Here is an 18,503-nt window from a genome sequence, read left to right on the forward strand (position 1 = left end):
GCGCCCTGCCCCTAGAGTGAGGAAACCCGCGCTCCCCGCCGGGGGGAGGCCCCCTCCGTCGCGGACATGGGCGGGACTGGGGCTGGGGCTGGACCGCGGCCCCGCCCCAGCCGATCGCAACCCCACAGGCCGCCCGGGCCGCGCTCGCCGGCGCCACGCCCCGCGACTACATTTCCCAGCAAGCCCCGGGAAGCCCGCGCGCCGCAGTTGACCCATTTCCCGGCCCGTCCCGGGCTCGGTCGGCCCCCGCGCCCAGGCGGCTGCTCCCTGCTGACTGGGGTGTGGGCGGGGAGCGGCGGAGGGAGGAGGAGGCGCTGCTGGCCGCTGCAGTTGCCTCCGCTGCTGGGCGCCTGGGCAGCTCCCCCGGTTCCCGCGGCCGCCATGGACGAGCAAGCGGGTCCCGGCGTCTTCTTCAGCAACAACCACCCGGGCGCCGGCGGTGCCAAGGGTCTCGGGCCTCTGGCGGAGGCTGCCGCGGCCGGCGACGGGGCGGCTGCGGCGGGGGCGGCCCGAGCCCAGTACAGTCTCCCGGGGATCCTGCACTTCCTGCAGCACGAGTGGGCCCGCTTCGAGGTCGAGAGAGCCCAGTGGGAAGTGGAGCGGGCGGAGCTGCAGGTAAAGACCCTCCCGGCCTGGCCCTCTTCATCCCGCCTCTTCGCTCCCTTCCGCCCCGCCCCGGACCCTTCCCCCTCCCCCGCTCAGCCCTCGCTCGTCCCCTCCCCCTTTGCTCCCGCCCATCCCATCCAGAGCCTTGTCCCCCTCCTCCCTTCACCTTTGCCTTTCGCTGACCCCACTTCCTCGACCCAAGTTCCCACTCCCGCCCGTGATGCGCTGTTTACCCTCCCCGCACCTTCTCATCTGCTCCTTCCCACTCTTAACTCTCAGGCTCATTTCAGCGCTCTTGCCATTCCACATCTTAGGTCTTCCCTTTCAGTTTACTAATTGGGCTGACAGTAGTTTTGCGAGACGAGCAAATCATCTCCTGTCCTAGTGAGTCCCATCCTAGGTCTAGAGACGGTCCCTGTAAAAGGTATTGACAGTTGGCGCCTGTCTGTAAGGAAGGTGATCAAAGAAGACCAGAAGTTGTGTCCGTGGGGCCTTGACTTTAGCCAAGAAGCTGCTCTTGGGCCAAAGTGTTACTAGGAATGTCAGCTCCCTTTTTATATATGTAAATGTTTCTTCTCTTCCTTCTCCCTCACCCCCTCCCGCGTTTCTTTTAGCTATTTCAGGTTCGTGGATTTTGAATGAAGGACCTAGAGGATCACAGTCAGATGATGGTTCAGGGATGGTTTTCAGTTCTCAGGATCTGAAACTTCCTAAGGGTTAATTTTCTGTTCAAGGTTTTGTGAGATTGACTTGTAATTTAAAAGGAACTAAAAGGGGCTTTAAAGTTGATTACATTTCCTTTCATAATCTGCAAGGTAAAGCATTGGGTTGGCCGGAAGGTTCGTTCGGTTAATGAATACATTGTTCAATAAAGTTCTTGGTGAAAATGAAAAATGTGTCTCTTATTTTTACTGAAAACCCAACGAACTTTTTGGTCAGCCCAGTATATCCAGGGAGGAAGCTATTGTGGGCTCTTAGAAGAATGAAAGTGAGGCAGATATTTTGCAGGCCATTCTGAATTGGTAAGTAGGTTTCAGTGGTTGTTCTTAAAACTTCCAAGGCACTTCCAAGGCATATACCAATTTCACAAAGAACTTAAAGAACTCTGAGTGGCTGTGCCTTTCTGTTTTACTGGCTAATCCTGTATGCTTATGAAATCTGAGTGTAGTTTTGGTTGGTGAAACACTTGAAGTTAAAATGCTACCCACGGTGTCACCGTTTTGGGTAGCATGTATTTTCTTTGGCACTTAAAAAAAAGAAAAGGAGAAATAGAATCATGTGCTGGAACAGGCTGCTTTGGTGGAGTGGAAGTGGTCATGGAAGACGCAAGCAGAAAGGGTTATAATACAAGCTGTGGTTGCTGCCAGCTCTGTGACCTTGAGGAAATCCTTTAACCTCTTTGAACTTCACTTCCATCATGTATTCAGCATATTCATCGAGTGCTTATACTGTGCCTCTAGGCCCTGGGATTAACAAAACTGACAAAGCCTCTGCCCTCATAGAGCTTATGTTTTAGTTGGGAGGCAAACAGTCAGCAAATGCAACTATATAGTATACTGATCCACAGTGCAGCTGCTATGGGAAAAATAAATCAGGGTACAAGTGTAGAGTGTGATAGGGGCAGCTGTTTTAGATGGAGTGGTCAGGGAAAAATTTGTAATTTTTCTCATCATGAACTAACAGTGCATTCCATAAGTGAGCTTGTGGATTTCAGACTTAACGGAAGTATTAAAGGCAGGCTTTAACTTTAATGCTGTACAGTTGTGGATAATGATTTTTGTATGCAGCTGCTTAAACTTTAATTTCTTATCCAGTTTAGGGAATGTAAGATAAATCACACTACTTTGTTCAAAAACAAACAACAATTCTTACCTCCCTACCTGGGAAATTTGAGAATTTCCAACCTATCTCAACTCCTTTCCCCCCCACCCCCACATTTAACTTTTCAATTTACCTGTAACCGTAGTTACGCCCCCTCTATGCCTTCCCCCAATGTATACACACATACACATACTACTTACTGGGTTATTTATCGCAAATCTTAAACTTCTGGTAGGTTTCCCATTGGTGCTCGTCATATTAAGGGCACTACATTTTTACAGTATCTTTTGGTTTGTGCTCCAGTTAAATTAAGCATCCATGGAGAAACTTAGAAAATGTGCCATAGTTTTTAAACAAAACAAGTATGTGTTTTGGAAGGAGAGAGTTCACAGGAATCTGCGGTCTTTGACCCTCTTATTAGCATAATGGAAAATATATTTTAAAAATCATCTCTTTACATCAACATCATTAAATTTGACCATGTCCTTTATTTTTCTTTTCCCACTGGAATTTTTCTAGAAAAACAGTAGGAAATAAGAATTGAATGAATGATGATGAAATTTGGATCAGTTGGTATCCTCCTTTTATTTTTAAATCTCTGCTTAAGTCATTAACACCAGAGTCAACAAAAATACCTTTAAGATTAGGTCTAATTTGTCCCTTCAGGAACCCGTCAGTCCTGCTCTTTCAAGTTGCCAGGGCAGAGTTGTGAAAGGCAGTCCAAGCTCTCATCTCCCTGGCCTGCCGGCGCCACTTCCTCCTTCCTTCAGATCTTGGGAGCAAGGAACTGGCCACTTTGTGCCAAAAACGTATTGGTCATTTTTTGCCCCCTTACCCATCTAGGCTAATATAAAATTCTCTTTTTACTTTTGGCAATCCCCCTCCTCCCTCACCACCCCCATTCATATGAGAATAGGTAATTCATGGGAAAAGAATGGTTAAGGTTATTATTGAGCTTTATATTTGTGAAAGGAATTGGAGGTAGAATACAAATCATAACATTTGAGAGAATTTTCTGTGTATGAGACATCGTGCTAGATGATTTCAAAGAAACAGTCTTAACTGGAGTGATAGAAGAGACAAAATGCAGTAGAATCAGTGTTTATCATTTGGGGGCTTTACATTTTCTTAGGCTAGCATAAGAGAGGAGGGCTAGTACTGAATGGGGAGATTAGCAGGAAGAAAGAATTTACGAAGTAATGAGAACCTAAGGCTCAGTATTTGAAAATTACTGACTTCTGGGAAAGAAGCATGTAAGTAAAAAATAGAAGGTATTGTTCCTAGATTTAGAAGTTTGTGTGTGGTCGGAGAGGCTCTGCTCTCTACCTGGAAATGCTGAATTGCATGAAAAAAGGTGATATGATGGAATATTAGGGCACATGGTACGGAGGCTCTGTACTGGAATGTTTATGAGTCTGGGTTTTGGCATTATTGGTTCATATTTTCATTCAACAAATGTTTTCAAGTACCTACTTCATACCAAGTCCTGTTCTAAGGCACTGGAGAAACGATAACAATTAAAACAGATCCTACCTGCATGAAGCTTAAATCATGGGGGAAGACGGGCAGCAATAAATGAATACACTCATCAAACGTTGGGTGGTAATAAGTGCCATGATAAGGTAGGGTAAGGAGGCTATGGAGCGCTTGAGAGGGTGGAGTGGGGAAGAAAGGCTTTACTATTGATAAGGTGCTATTTAAACAAAGACCTGAAGAGGTGACATCTGAGGAACGAGTGTTCTAGGCAGAGGGAACAGTAGGGGGAAGGGGAAACATGCTCCGAATGTTTACAGTGTAATGAGGCAAGTGTGGCTGGAGTAGAGGAGGAGAATGGAAGAAATGATGTCAGAGATACTGAGTCTTGCTCATTGTAAGGACTTTATTTTTAAAGCAACTGTTGAAATGTTTTGAGCAAAAGAGTGACACCATCTTTAAATGGAACCCTTTGCAAGGATCCAGAATAGACTTGGAGGGGAGACAAATCAAAGTCTAGTTAGGAGGCTATTTTAATAATCCAAGCCAGAGATGAACTAGGGTAATAGTGACAGGATAAGTGAATAATATTCACACGTGATACATCCTCAAAATATAATGGATCCTGAATACATTTGTGGAGGTAGAACTAGCAAGATATGCCGAAGGATAGGTTGTGAGATTTGAGAAAAAGGGGAGTCAATTATGACTCAATTATTTTGACTGAGCAGCTTCATAGGACTATTGTGAAGGCTTACTGAGCATTTATTTATTTATTTATTTATTTTATCTTTGGCTGCTTTTGGGTCTTCGTTGCTGCACGCGGGCTTTTCTCTGGTTGCGACGAGCAGGGGCTACTCTTCGTTGCAGTGTGCAGGCTTCTCATTGCGGTGGCTTCTCTTGTTGCGGAGCACGGGCTCTAGGCACGCGGGCTTCAGTAGTTGTGGTGCATGGGCTTAGTTGTTCCGCGGCATGTGGGATCTTCCGGGAGCAGGGCTCGAACCCATGTCTCCTGCATTGGCAGGCGGATTCTTAACCACTGCGCCACCAGGGGAGCCCTACTGAGCATTTAAATGGACAAAATAAGCACTTAAAATGACAGTTTATTTTTTATTATTATAACTATTATTTCCAATTACAGTGAAAGGCAACATGGCATAGACCTGGATTTAAATCTTTGCTTTAAAACTTACTATTTGGGGCTTCCCTGGTGGCGCAGTGGTTGAGAGTCCGCCTGCCGATGCAGGGGATACGGGTTCGTGCCCCGGTCTGGGAAGATCCCACATGCCGCGGAGCGGCTGGGCCCGTGAGCCATGGCCGCTGAGCCTGCGCGTCCGGAGCCTGTGCTCTGCAACGGGAGTGGCCACAACAGTGAGAGGCCCGCGTACCGCAAAAAAAAAAAAAAAAAAAAAAAAAAAAACTTACTATTTTATTTCATGCTAAAAATATATGTTTACCGTAATTCTGACCTCTCAGGACCTTAGTGTCCTTATTTGTAAGGTGAGGCTGATAAACTACCTTGTGAGAATTAAATGAGATATTTTAAAATATCTAGCAGAGGTCTGGTACATAACACAAAGTAAGTGCCGAATAAATAAATGGTAGCAAGTGCATGATGTTAAGTTTGTACTCCAGTTTGTCTCCTTGTCCCCAGAGAAAAGCAGAATCTTCAGTCATAAATCTTCTAAGGCTAGAGCATGTTAAGTGTCATCCTGGGACCATGCAGTCTAATACTCTGGGTCTGATCGTGGTGCTCAGGGACATTTATGGAGGAGTGAATTATTGCCATTCCATAGCAATCAGTCTCTCTCCCCGCTGCCCTCGGAGCGCCCAGACAGGTAGCATCAGGACCACTGTGAGGGGGGACACGGTGAGGGAAGGCCGGGAGGAAGTGGGGGCCACCCTGCGGTATCCTGTCCCCTCCTGAGGCACCATCAGGTGGGATCCAGGGTGGGACTCAGTGTCCAGGAGCCCAGGAGAGGCCACGGGGACCCTCAGGCCAGGAAAGGCAGGCCCGAGGCGGGCCGCCCTGGGGCCCAGGGGAGCGGACTCCCCCGGGCAGCCGGCCACCACGCTCCTGGCCTGGTGGGTGGTCACAGCCCATCTTTCTCTTCCCCAAGGGGACTCGCCGAGAGAGGGGGGGTGGCCAGCAGTGTGACCCGTCTGTCACGTGAGCTGGGCGCCCAGGCTGGATGTGAGCTCCCTCCAGAGCACGTAACAGGCGGGGTTCACTCACAGGGCTGGGCTCAGACGGACGCCCCGACCCGGCCCTTCGGCGCCCTCTCGCCTCATCTGTCCATCAGTCAGCCTCAAAACGTTGACTGTATACTTGAAATGTTCTTGCTTTTCTTTATAATCCACTATGTGTCTGTTGTTTGGAACATATAAATTTCTCTGAATATGTTTGTCTTAATCTTGCGTGACTTTTTGGATAAATTATATACATTTACCAGCCACTCTATAAAACTAATCTTTGGTATTATTTGGCCTTTTTAAACCACTTCCTTTTAACTTGGAACAGGTGAACCCCATTGTGGTATGGTATAATTTTGTAAACAGGTTCGTTTTTCATTCTATTCATATTCTTGACAATTTATAATCTTTAAATATATTTTGGAAAGATTATAGAGGTTTTACTCTTTTAAAGCATATCCTACTATTTGTCACTTTAGTTCAGTGTTTTTCAACTTTAGCTGCAATCTTAGAATAATCTGGGAAACTTTAAAAAATATTCATTTCCTGGCCTGTACCGCAGATCATTTAAATCAGATAAGAATTAGGGGGGCCATGGCATTAGTATTCTTTTCAGTTTCCTGGTGGCTCTAATATACAGCAAGGATTGAGAACCATTGCTTTAGTTATCCTTTTCTGTTATTATGTATGTTGGTGATTTCAACACTTGTTTTTGTATTCCAGATATGGATGACTTTTTATATAATTTGGGATATAATTTCTGTTATTTTCTATTATTCTTTCTGATGGTACCTAGCATTTTTAGGCAGTAGAATATTATAGTTTGAATCACCTCCTGCTGAATGAGAGATATAATGATATAGTAATCTTTGAGCTGGAGTAAACTTTGGAAGTAATCACCTACAACTTTCTTTTAGGGGTAAAGTGAAGCCCAGAGAGGGGTTAAATGACCAAGAATGAAATAGGTTTCATACAAGCCCTGTCACTTAAATCTCCAGATACGTTTATGGTTTTTAAAAAACTTCTCAAATACATTATCTTCCTTGATCCTTACAACCTTCTCAGTTAATCAAAGTCACACTAATGTGACTTATCATTTCCCTTTTTATTTTAAAACAACAAACATGGAGATTTTACTGTGTTCTATATACTGTTCTCTAGCTTATTTTATTAGCTACATTTAAGATTTCCTCTTGACTTTGGTGTTCTGTAGTGTCATTGTGATGTGTCAAGGTATAGATTTCTTTTTATTTTATTTGGGAATTTGTTAGGCTTGAATCTCTAGATTGACATCTCATTAGTTCTGCAGAATTCTTGGTCATTATCTCTTTAGATTTCTCCTCATTCTCTTTTCTTTTCCTTTTGGGTCTCTGATTACATGTATCTTAGTCCTTCTTTATCTGCTCTATATTTCCCATTTTTTTATCACTACATGCTTTATTCCAGATAATTTATTCTGATTTATCATCCAGTCCATTAATTTTCTCTCCAGTTGAATCTAGTCTTTTAAGGTCATCCAGCGAGTTTGTGATTTTGGTTATTCTTGAACTTCAGTTTTGGTTCCATTTATAAATCTGCTGCATCTTTTCTTAGCAGCCTCCTATTCCCTGAAGATATTTTCAGGGTCATCTTTTATTCTTTAAACCTAGTAAGTATAGTTACTTCTTTTTCTTTGTTTTTAATTAATTTACTTATTTATCTTTGGCTGCATTGGGTCTTCGTTGCTGCATGCGGGCTTTCTCTAGTTGCAGCGAGCGGGGGCTACTCTTTGTTGTGGTGCATGGGCTTCTCATTGCGGTGGCTTCTCTTGTCGTGGAGCACAGGCTCTAGGCGCACGGGCTTCAGTAGTTGTGGCAGGTGGGCTCAGTAGTTGTGGCTCGTGGGCTCTAGAGCGCAGGCTCAGTAGTTGTGGCGCATGGGCTTAGTTGCTCCGCAGAATGTGGGATCTTCCGGGACCAGGGCTGGAACCCATGTCCCCTGCATTGGCAGGCGGATTCTTAACCACTATGCCACCAGGGAAGTCCCCAGTTATTTCGAAGTTGGTGTCTCTCTTCTTCCTATGTGTGAAGTCTTGGAGGTCCCTTTCTGTGGTCTGCTGTTTTTGCTGGGTTCTGCTCATGATGACTTGTTTCTTTGTATGCATAGATATCTGTGTGCTGCTCGCTGTCCTTTAAAAAGTATAGGACTAAATCAGGCCTCAAATAAAGGTATCTTCTTCAGAAAGTTTTGCCTTTGTTTCTGGTGGGTTTCTAGAGGCATTACCTAGACTGAACCACTTTAAAGCAAATTCGTTGCTTGAAGTTTTGGACCACCCAAATAGTTGACGCCTATTTTGGTTGTAAATACTTTTGTGGACCAGTATACTTCTGTTTCACCTTTGCCTTGAGGGTATAGGCCCTTTAGGGCCTTAGCTAAATGTATATCTCCTATTAGACTGTATACTCTGGATGGTTCTGGTCTTTGCATTTTGCCTTTTGGGTCCTGCAAAGCTGTCAAAACTGAAGCTCGGATTTGTTCTGATTGGTCATCACCAAAGGGCAAAAGTAGCTTTTGTTCCCTTACCTCATGGGTTCCCATTTTCCCTTCAATTTTGGTCAAATGATTCCTTACTTTCTTACCAGCTTTGCTTTTTAAGATGATTGTAGAAATATTTTATCTAGAATTTTTAGCTCTTTTCAGTAGGAGAGTTGTTTCACGGCGTTGTTACTAGAAATTAAATTCTCTTATATTACTTTCAAAAACTGACAAATAAAAATGGCCCCAATAATTATTTGGGGAGAAATATCATTGATAGCATTTCTTTATCAAGAGATGTGCCTATTTAGCCCTAAATATTATTTACTATCTAAATTACTTTTCTTTGTATTGGTAGGAGGATACTTACAACTTTTCTCCAAAATTTTGGTAATTTAGGCAGAATTTAAAACAAACCTCTTTACTAATCAGCCTTTGAAAGATGTTTGAAAGTCCAAATAATTGGGACTGGTTTCCCTTTGTCAGCCTACTATGTACTTGATGTCAGCTACACTTTTTTTTTTTTTAGACTTTTTGATTTATGAAAGTTTTAATTCTGGGCCATTAGAAATAAAATTGCCCTTGGGATCTTTGGAGTTTCTTGCTTTGGTTGCCATTTTTAAATTAAATTAAATTAAATTAAATTAAATTTTATTTATTTATTTATTTTTTGTGGTACGCGGGCCTCTCACTGTTGTGGCCTCTCCCGTTGCGGAGCACAGGCTCTGGACGCGCAGGCTCAGAGGCCATGGCTCACGGGCCTAGCCGCTCCGCGGCATGTGGGATCTTCCCGGACCGGGGCACGAACCTGTGTCCCCTGCATCGGCAGGTGGACTCTCAACCACTGCACCACCAGGGAGGCCCCTGGTCGCCATTTTGATAAAACAATTTATTGACCATCATAATTTGACAGTGGAAAGTGTGGATCTTCTAGTCAGACAGCTCCATAACTTCTGATTTATAATTTTTTGGACCTCATTTTTATTTATTTTATTTTACTTTTAAAATTTTTATTTATTTAGGTTTTTGGCCACGCTGCTTGTGAGATCTTAGTTCCTGACCAGGGATTGAACCTGGGCCCTCGGCAGTGAAAGCACGGAGTCCTAACCACTGGACCACCAGGGAATTCCCTGGACCTCACTTTTATTTGTAAATTGTAGATAACATACCCACCAAGCAGAGTAGTTGTAAGGTTTTTAAAAGATAAAATATGCACGCTACATGGCCCATAATAGGTGTCCAATAAATGGTTTGCTCTTCTTGGTTGAAATTTCTAGGGACAGAATGCATTTGATTGTATTATTTATTTAAATCATGTTTTAGAAGCCATGAACTAGTTTCAGTGATCCATTTGGCATAGTAGCTGCTTACATTCTCTTTGCCCTATTAGTAGTGATTTAAGGACAATAAATTGACAGTAGTGAAAGCAGGGAGCAGCCCAGAGATGGCAGTAGTAGGTGGTAATAACTTGTAGGCATTGCAGACTGGAGATATAATAGAGGAAAATTGTAGTTTGGGAGAGAAACCTGAGGAAAGAAAGAGAAGTTGAAAGGGGGATAGAAGAAAAGAATAGACAGGGAAAGGAGCAGAGAGGTTGAGGGAAACATAGGCAGACAGGAGGCAGAAACTGCACTGCACACATTCACCTGTTCTTAATTCCTAATGAATGTATTTTCTATAGTCTTCATTTTAGCACTTAACTATTGTAGAATTTTAAGGCTGACAGGGATAGACACTAATCATATTTTTACCTCCTGAGGGACCTTAGAACTTAAGCAGTCTCATCCCTTGTTTTATCATTTAGAGCCAGAGAGAGGAAGTGAATTGTCTTAGATGGCTCTGTGAGTTGGTGTAGATTGAGGTTGGAACTCAGGAGTCCCAGTACTCAGGCCAGTTCATTGTTCTCCATACCACATTGTCTCCTTTTATTGATCCCTCACCCTGAATGACTGCTTCTGATCTGAAATAGACAAGAGAATTATAATATTTACCTGAAATCACTACTAATAGGGTGAAGAGAATGTAAGCAGCTACTATGCCGAATGGATCACTTAAACTAGTTCGTGGCTTAACTGTTTAGGTATGCTTTGAATAGCTGTCATAATTTAAAGAAAATTCTTATTTATTTCAAGCTTTTCTTCAGGTAAAATAATTTAATGAAACAATTATATTGTAAGGGGCTTAGGAAGAGTCTTCAACAATTTATGTTCCTCAAATGTGTTTAATAATGTATCACTCTAGTTTCTTTTAATACTTTTATTTATTTTTGTGTAGTGAATATTGAAATAAAATGTTTATTTCTTTTTTAAAAATGTCTGCAAATTTGGGACTTGCAGCTTGCTCTGAGAATAGCCTAATTAAGTTCTGTGTATATTTATTAATATAGTTTGTATTTATTGATCATATGTCAAATTTTGTGTAGTGCTTTAGTTATTAGGTTATTCTTAGCTCACCTACTTTACATATGCTATATTTGAACAGAGTAATATGTCAATCATGTATTTGCTCTTATGCAGTAAGGTATTTGAGGAAATAAAAATCACCTTCTTTGGCAGACTTTAATGCTGTTTAACCTTTATTATAAAAATACCCTATCTGAACAAGATGATGGATATTAGAAAATACTGTTATGTAAGAAGGAAAATTTGTCATAGAGTTAGTTAGAAGCAGTATGGCCAAAGGAAAATGAGTAGGTATTTTGTTCTGGAGATAAGATAGGGAGAAAAATAAGGGAGCAGAAGCCCTGGAATTCAGGTGAGCTCTGGGAAATATTGAGTAAGGTTGGGTGGAATAGGTATTTTGGGTGTGGTGAATACGTTCTGGCATAACTGCACTACAGGGATCCAAGGAAAGGGTGGGGCGGTGGGGGGGAGTGTTTCATCACTGTACACACAGGTTTTACTAGCACTCATTTACATGTGACAGAAATTGGATCCAGTACCAGCATATCTAGTTAGGAGAAATAAACACGCTGTCAAATTCCACAAGGGTGATACCAGTTTCACCTAATGGAAAATTACAGCCCAGTCTGGGACTTGTTCTCAGTTTTTTTGTTTATACCTCCTAAATGAGAAAGTTAAGCTGTGAGCTAAGGAGCCTAAATGATAGGCACAACTAAAAGCTGCTCCTGAGGAATGTGGGTTCCTATCAAGCTGAAAGGAGGGAATAGGAAGAGCCTGGGGATCTGGGTCAGCATACTTACTGAACTTGAAAAAGCAGTCAGTCAGGGAAGATGGTGCCCTGGTCCCAGTAATAGAACCCATACTCCATCTGTTGTTTTCTCTCTTTTGTTTCTTCTTTACCCTCCAAAAATAATAATAGTTTTATTTACTCAGCACTTGCCATGTGCCAGGTATGGTGCTAAACACTTTACATGTATAATCTTTTTTTAAATTAATTAATTAATTTATGACTGCATTGGGTCTTTGTTGTGGTGCACGGGCTTCTCATTGCGGTGGCTTCTCTTGTTGTGGAGCACGGGCTCTAGGCAAGCAGGCTTCAGTAGTTGTGGCGTGCGGGCTCAGTAGTTGTGGCACGTAGGCTCAGCAGTTGTGGCTTAAGGGCTCTAGAGTGCAGGCTCAGTAGTTGTGGTGCACAGGCTTAGTTGCTCCACAGCATGTGGGATCTTCCCGGATCAGGGCTCGAACCCGTGTCCCCCTGCATTGGCAGGCAGATTCTTAACCACTGCGCCACCAGGAAAGTCCCTATAATCTTTTTTAATCCTTGCAAAACTATATGTGGTGGGTATTCATAATTATTCCCTAATTCATAGATGAGAAGAGAGGTTAAATAATTTGCCATGAGAAAAGTTTGAGTGATGGCCTGGGCATAGTAAGTAGAAGGAAATATTTTGACATTTTTCTTGTTCTCTCATGCTTCTGAGTCAACGTACAGGCCTGGATATTTTCCTCTCCCTTGTCTGGTGAATTTCTAATCATCTTCCAACATTCATTTTACTTTCTTTGGGAAACCTCTCTAATCTCCAGACACAGTGAAGCTTCATGCTCCCCTAACAGTTTTGTATATATAAGAAAGAAGCTTTGTTATCCAATACCATACAGACTGGTTGGTCAGTAAATCCGAAAAGATGGTTAAAATGACACTTGAAATAATTTAAGTTAAAAATATATAAACATACGGTCATTTGCCAGCATAAGACCAGGCCCACTGACCCTTCACTGTTGTTTTTTAGAATGCTGATCGGAGTTCTGTGTTGTCATTCTTGAACAAGCTACAATTATAATGTATTGTTAATGATTCCTGGTTTTGGTTTTCCTTGAGTAAAGCACAGTGAGTGTAAAACCGTAGATTTTTAATGACCTTTCTCCAGTCTTTTACAGTTGTTTCCCCCACATCTAATTTGACAGCAGTATTTTTTAGGGTATCTCCTTTACTGTCTTGTCTTTCTGAAGCATTCAACGTAGTCTTTGTCTTCATACCCGTATTTTGCTGGTTTATTTAATATTTAATTGAATTATCTAATCAAAGTAACAAGTGCAGCTGACGTAAACAGGTTTGGGAGGAAATCTAGTTGACTCTTGGTCAGCCAATGTGTATGAGTAAACTACAGAGAATACCAGACTCTAGCTTTGAATGTTTAACATACCTTGGGCTTTGGGCAGTGTTTTACAAAGGGGCTAGAGAATACTGGTTAATCCATAGGGTTGTTTAAGAGAGGATTAGTGGTGAGAACTTCTGTATCTTGATTATACCACCTATCTCATACTTTGCATATTTGTTTCCTCACTAGATTGTGAGTCACCTTAAGGGTGTTCTTATTTCCCTAAGGTTCAGCCGAATGACTTGCATATAGCAGTTGCTTATTAATATATGGTTCTTGAATGAATCATGTATTAGGTTACATAGTTACATGAATATGTATTAAATATCTGTCTCTATATGTATACCTTGTCTCCCAGCTAAATTGTGTCCTTAAGGGCAAGTCTTGTGTCCTACACTTCTTTGATATTTACAGTGTTTGTCATTGTGATGTACAATGGTTGTCCCTTGGTGTCTGCAAAGCGTTGGTTCCAGGACCCCACCCCCATGGATACCAAAATCCACAGATGCTCAAGTCCCTCATATAAAATGGTATAGTACGGTAAGCCCTCCATATCCAACTTTATGTTGGTATATAGAGGAACAGTGTATCTGTCTCTTGCTGCTAGCTATGACTTCCACTGGAAGGAGCCTTTTAGAGCAAAGTTGTGTCTGAATTCTGCTGTTTAGAGCATTGCCTGAGCCCTGCCACGTAATTCTGACAGAGCTCATTTTCAGGGATGCCGCTGGCTTCATAATTGCAGCCTGATGTTAGCTGCAGAGAATGGTGCTTGGGTTTTGGTAGTTTTGCCTGTAGGTTTGTTTTCTACTCCCTTTGTGTGTTAAACACTGACTGCCAGGAAGTGCCTTTGGCATCATGTCCTAAGAAGTCTTTACAATCATCAGGATAATGTGACAATTTTTTCTTCTTTTCTACAGTTCATATTCCTTCTAAGTAGATAACAAATGGAATAGTTCTTCTGTGAAGATAAATCTAATTTTAAATAAAATATCTAGTCATCATTACTTTGTATTCTACTTTTCTTCTTGTTTGTAGTTGCATTACCAATATGTTGTGATTTCAAACATTTTTGAACTCTGCTTCTTTCATTAATAAAATAGAAATGCTTCCATCATCCAGAATTCAGAATGAAAATTTCCGATTTCCTTATCATTAAGTCTGCATCTTTTCATCAGAAATTAAAGTTTAGCCTTTCGGATCCATGTAGCTAGCCAACTAAGTGAGAATGAGCACAAAGAGACTAAAATATGAAAATACCAAAGTTGCCAAAAGCTCATAGAAAATTTGTTGTGGATTAAAAAAAAAATTATGCTTTTGCTTGCAAGGTTTTTGGTTGGAACCCTAGGCACTTATTGAATACCTGGCATTCCTCCTACGCTTTGGAGACACCATGGAGAACAGGCAGATATGGTTCCAGCTCACACAGAGCTTATAATCAAGCAGTGATACTTAACTTCAGGTAGAGCTGAGTCCATCATACCTATGGTAATATCCACTTTGCCAATGCCATTTTAGTTTTTCCTATTTAAAAACCAACCAACCAGTAGTAACAACAAAAGGAACCCCCTTCTTAGCTCTTATCCATTAGTACGGTCCCCCTATCCCTTATTCTCTTTCATTTCTCTGTACAGGCCACATTTACTCCCTTCAGTTTTATACTAATCTCATCTTTCTCTCTCTCAGCTTCTTTGTTCTCTTTCTCTTTTTTGGGTTATTCATTTCTCAGTCTCTTATGATCTTGCTTCCCGTTCTCCAGCCAGATAATTGTTCACCAGATTATACTCTTTTTTCCAGTAGTTACACTTCTAAAAAATAATTTTATTTTATTATTATTATTATTTTTCATGCCACGTGGCTTGTGGGATCTTAGTTCCCCGACCAGGGATTGAACTCACACCCTTGGCAGTAAAAGTGTGGTGTCCTAACCACTGGACCGCCAGGGAATTCCCGTCAGTAGTTACACTTTAAGTCCTCTCACTCCAGTTGATTGCTTTTGTTTAGATGGCTCATAAAATTATATCTTTAGTTAGTCCTGGTACTTTACACAGTTACAATTCTACATGTCTAATTTCTTGCTAAAATCTTCACCTGGGTGACTTATCACTTGAAACTCAATCGTACTTTCTAAAATCCTTCTCCCAAACCAACTTGACCTTCCTCCCCATACCCAACCTCTCATTTACCTTGTCTAAAAACCTAGATTCAGCTTTCACTGAACATTGTACTCTCTTGTCTTCACTCTCCCAGCCACACATCTGATTTTATAAACTCTGTGTAGTTTTAAATCCATTTAATTAATTAATTTTAAATTTTATTTATTTATTTTGTGTTTGCACCGCACAGCACGCAGGATCTTAGTTCCCTGACCAGCGATCGAACCCGTGCCCCTTGCAATGGAAGCCTGGAATCTAAACCACTGGACTGCCAGGGAAGTCCCTAAATCCATTTTCAATTATTTAATTCCTAATACTGTTGTTACCCTGGTTCAGACCCTCATCACCTCATATCTGGGTGACTGCAGCAAGGGACCTTCCTGATTTTTTACCTCTGGTCTGTCCTTTGGCCAAGGCATTCTGCACAATATTGCCTCTCAAGCTTCTAAAAATATTGATTTGTTCAAGACATTCTTTTTTTATTTTTCATTTTTTCCTGTAGAAGATTTCAAATCTCTCCATAATTAGGCTGTTTATATTTCCTACCTATTTGGTCTTTCCAAACCAAAATAGTGTAATCTTGCTTTGCGCATAAGCCATGTCTACTTTTTCTTTTTTTTTCTTTAAACCATTGCTCAAAAGGGTTTGCATTCTGGAATGTCCTTCCACCACCTCATAGTTTGTATTACTCTTTCAGATTTATGGATTCTTTATTCAGATTTAGCTTAAGTCCCATTTCCAACATGAAGAGTTTTTAGATACCCTTAGTTTTTAGTGGTTGTTCCTTTTTTAGTACAGTTGATCCTTGAACAACACGACTTTGAACTGTGTAGGTCTACTTATACGCAGATTTTTTTCAATAGTAAATACTACAGTACTACACCATCCGAGGTTGGCTGAATCCGCTGCTGAGGAACCACGGATGTACAGGAACTGCCAGTATGGAGGGCCAACTATAAGCTATACAAGGATTTTCAATTACATGGAGGGGAGATGCCCCTAACCCCCTGTTATTCAAGGGTCAAGTGTACTTGCTATGTCATTTGGCACTTAGGCTGTGTTACCTTATACTGTTTCCTTTTTAAGAATCTGTTCACTTAATTTAACAGATATTTATTGGGTATCTGCAACATGAAAGTGACTTCTGGGGCTTGGGGATATAGCAGTCAATAGCAGAAACAGTACCTTTCCTCTTGGAGCTTTAGCAACTTCCTCTGTACCCAATTAAAAAAAATATTTTTTTTCTAGCACCTATCACAGTACATGTTAATAATGACGGTGTTAGAATTGAGTTCAAATTTGCAGGAAGGAGCTCCTGGACTAATAATGCAGAGCCCCCTTTCCTTCCCCTGCTGCCTTACTGCTGACCAAAATACAGATAACTTTAGAGAAGAAGATGATTATTCTGTAGGATGAGGCTATCTTTTGGAAGGTGGCTGTTGTCTTGGATTCAATAATAAATTTAAAAAAAATTAGCCAAATTAATACTGCCTTGGAAAACATTAACTCAATTGTATACCATTAGTCTCCCATGAAAAGGATGCAAATAAGTAGAATGCAAGCAAATAGAAATCTTTTTAAAAAGAATATTCTTCATCTTGGGATCAGTACTTATTCAGTTCTGTTTTTCACACATGTCATCTTTGGTTTTATAGAAGTAAAGAATGTTAAACTGTTTCATTTTATGGTTGATGGAACTGAGGCTCAGAGCAGTTAAATAACTTTAATAAGTTACACAGATTAGTGAGAGAACCAGGAGTAGGAATTTCACATCACATCAGAGAACACTGAAGTTTTGTACCATATAGTTCAATAGTTGATGTATATGGTATGGCCCTGAGTTATCAGGAAAAATTAAGTTATGTTCACTGACTTTTTTGAAAAGTGAAAGCAGGAATTTATTGATCTTTTAGATTCAATATACTTCAAAGCTTAAATGATTTAATTTATATCAAATATTTTTTATATATGTCTATGAGTCTTCCCTATTTTACCTACTTTGTGTTCTCTTTTGTTTGCTTTTCAGACTGAGTAAAGATTGTTACTCTTGACATTTTAACCTAATTTTTTATATTAGTTTTTTTTTGTTGTTTGTTTGTTTTTTGGCCACGCCATGCAGCATGTGGGATCTTATTTCCCTGACCAGGGATTGAACCCGTGCCCCCTACAGTAGAAGCACAGAGTCTTAACCATTGGATCACCAGGGAAGTCCCTTATATTCATTTTTTTAAAATCAGAAAATTAACGTGTTATGATAATTGAAAGTCAGATAGTTGTTAATAAAAGCTTGTTTTAACAAAACTTGACTTCCCTAGTTAAGGAATCTACTTATATTGATTTTTTTTAAGCAATGTTTTTGTAAACTTGCTATAACATGAACTAGAGAAGAGATTTAGAGCATGAAACATTGACTAGAAACAACTAATTTTTTTACAAAAAAGAAACAATCTGAGTCCTTATTTAGAATTCAGAGTTAAATTTAGATTTTATTTTTAGAAACTGTCTAAATTTTACATTTAGCAGTTTTAAAGAAAACCAGAGCTGGACAGCGGTTAAAATGGTAAAAGCGGATTTTGATCAGGAACCATTGAGGTAGAGGGAAAGAGACCTTAATATGGAACTGGGCTCAATCCCGAGTACAGCAAGGAAAGGTGGGATATGTGGCCAGTGAGGAGGGTGTGTGTGCGCATGTGTGTTGCGGGGCAGGGTGGGGCGGTAGGTGGACGGAAATTATGAAGAAGAACATCAGGTATCAAGGGGGTTTCTGACTAAACTGACCTGACAGGATTCTTGCTGAAGGCAGGCCAGGGTGATCAGATATCACCCAGGGGATGGTGGGGACGAGGAATTTGATTGATAATGAGGTTGGTCAGATATTGGAGGTGATGGGTTCTTGCTAAACTGATTTAGTAAGATTCTTTTTTTTTTTAATTTTATTTATTTATTTATTTATTTATTTTTGGCTGTGTTGGGTCTTCGTTTCTGTGCGAGGGCTTTCTCTAGTTGCGGTGAGTGGGGGCCACTCTTCATCGCGGTGCGCGGGCCTTTCACTGTCGCGGCCTCTCTTGCTGCGGAGCACAGGCTCCAGACGCGCAGGCTCAGTAGTTGTGGCTCACCGGCCTAGTTGCTCCACGGCATGTGGGATCTTCCCAGACCAGGGCTCGAACCCGTGTCCGCTGCAT

At 41.3% G+C, this 18,503-nt stretch overlaps 1 protein-coding gene across 2 annotated transcripts in view; it reads left to right on the forward strand.

Moving 5' to 3' along the window:
* Positions 1–313: 313 nt before the first annotated feature.
* Positions 314–18,503, forward strand: part of STRN (striatin) — a gene marked incomplete at its 3' end in the record, with an annotated part of 105,385 nt that continues 87,195 nt past the window's right edge. For both annotated transcript variants that reach the window (XM_079721544.1, XM_079721545.1), the window contains exon 1: positions 314–615. In XM_079721544.1, the coding sequence (XP_079577670.1) occupies positions 382–615 (234 nt within the window). In that variant the 5' untranslated portion in view covers positions 314–381. The remainder of the gene's footprint in view (positions 616–18,503) is intronic.

Source organism: Hyperoodon ampullatus, assembly GCF_949752795.1.
Source record: "Hyperoodon ampullatus genome assembly, chromosome: 15".
In the NCBI taxonomy this organism is placed as follows: Eukaryota; Metazoa; Chordata; class Mammalia; order Artiodactyla; family Ziphiidae; genus Hyperoodon; species Hyperoodon ampullatus.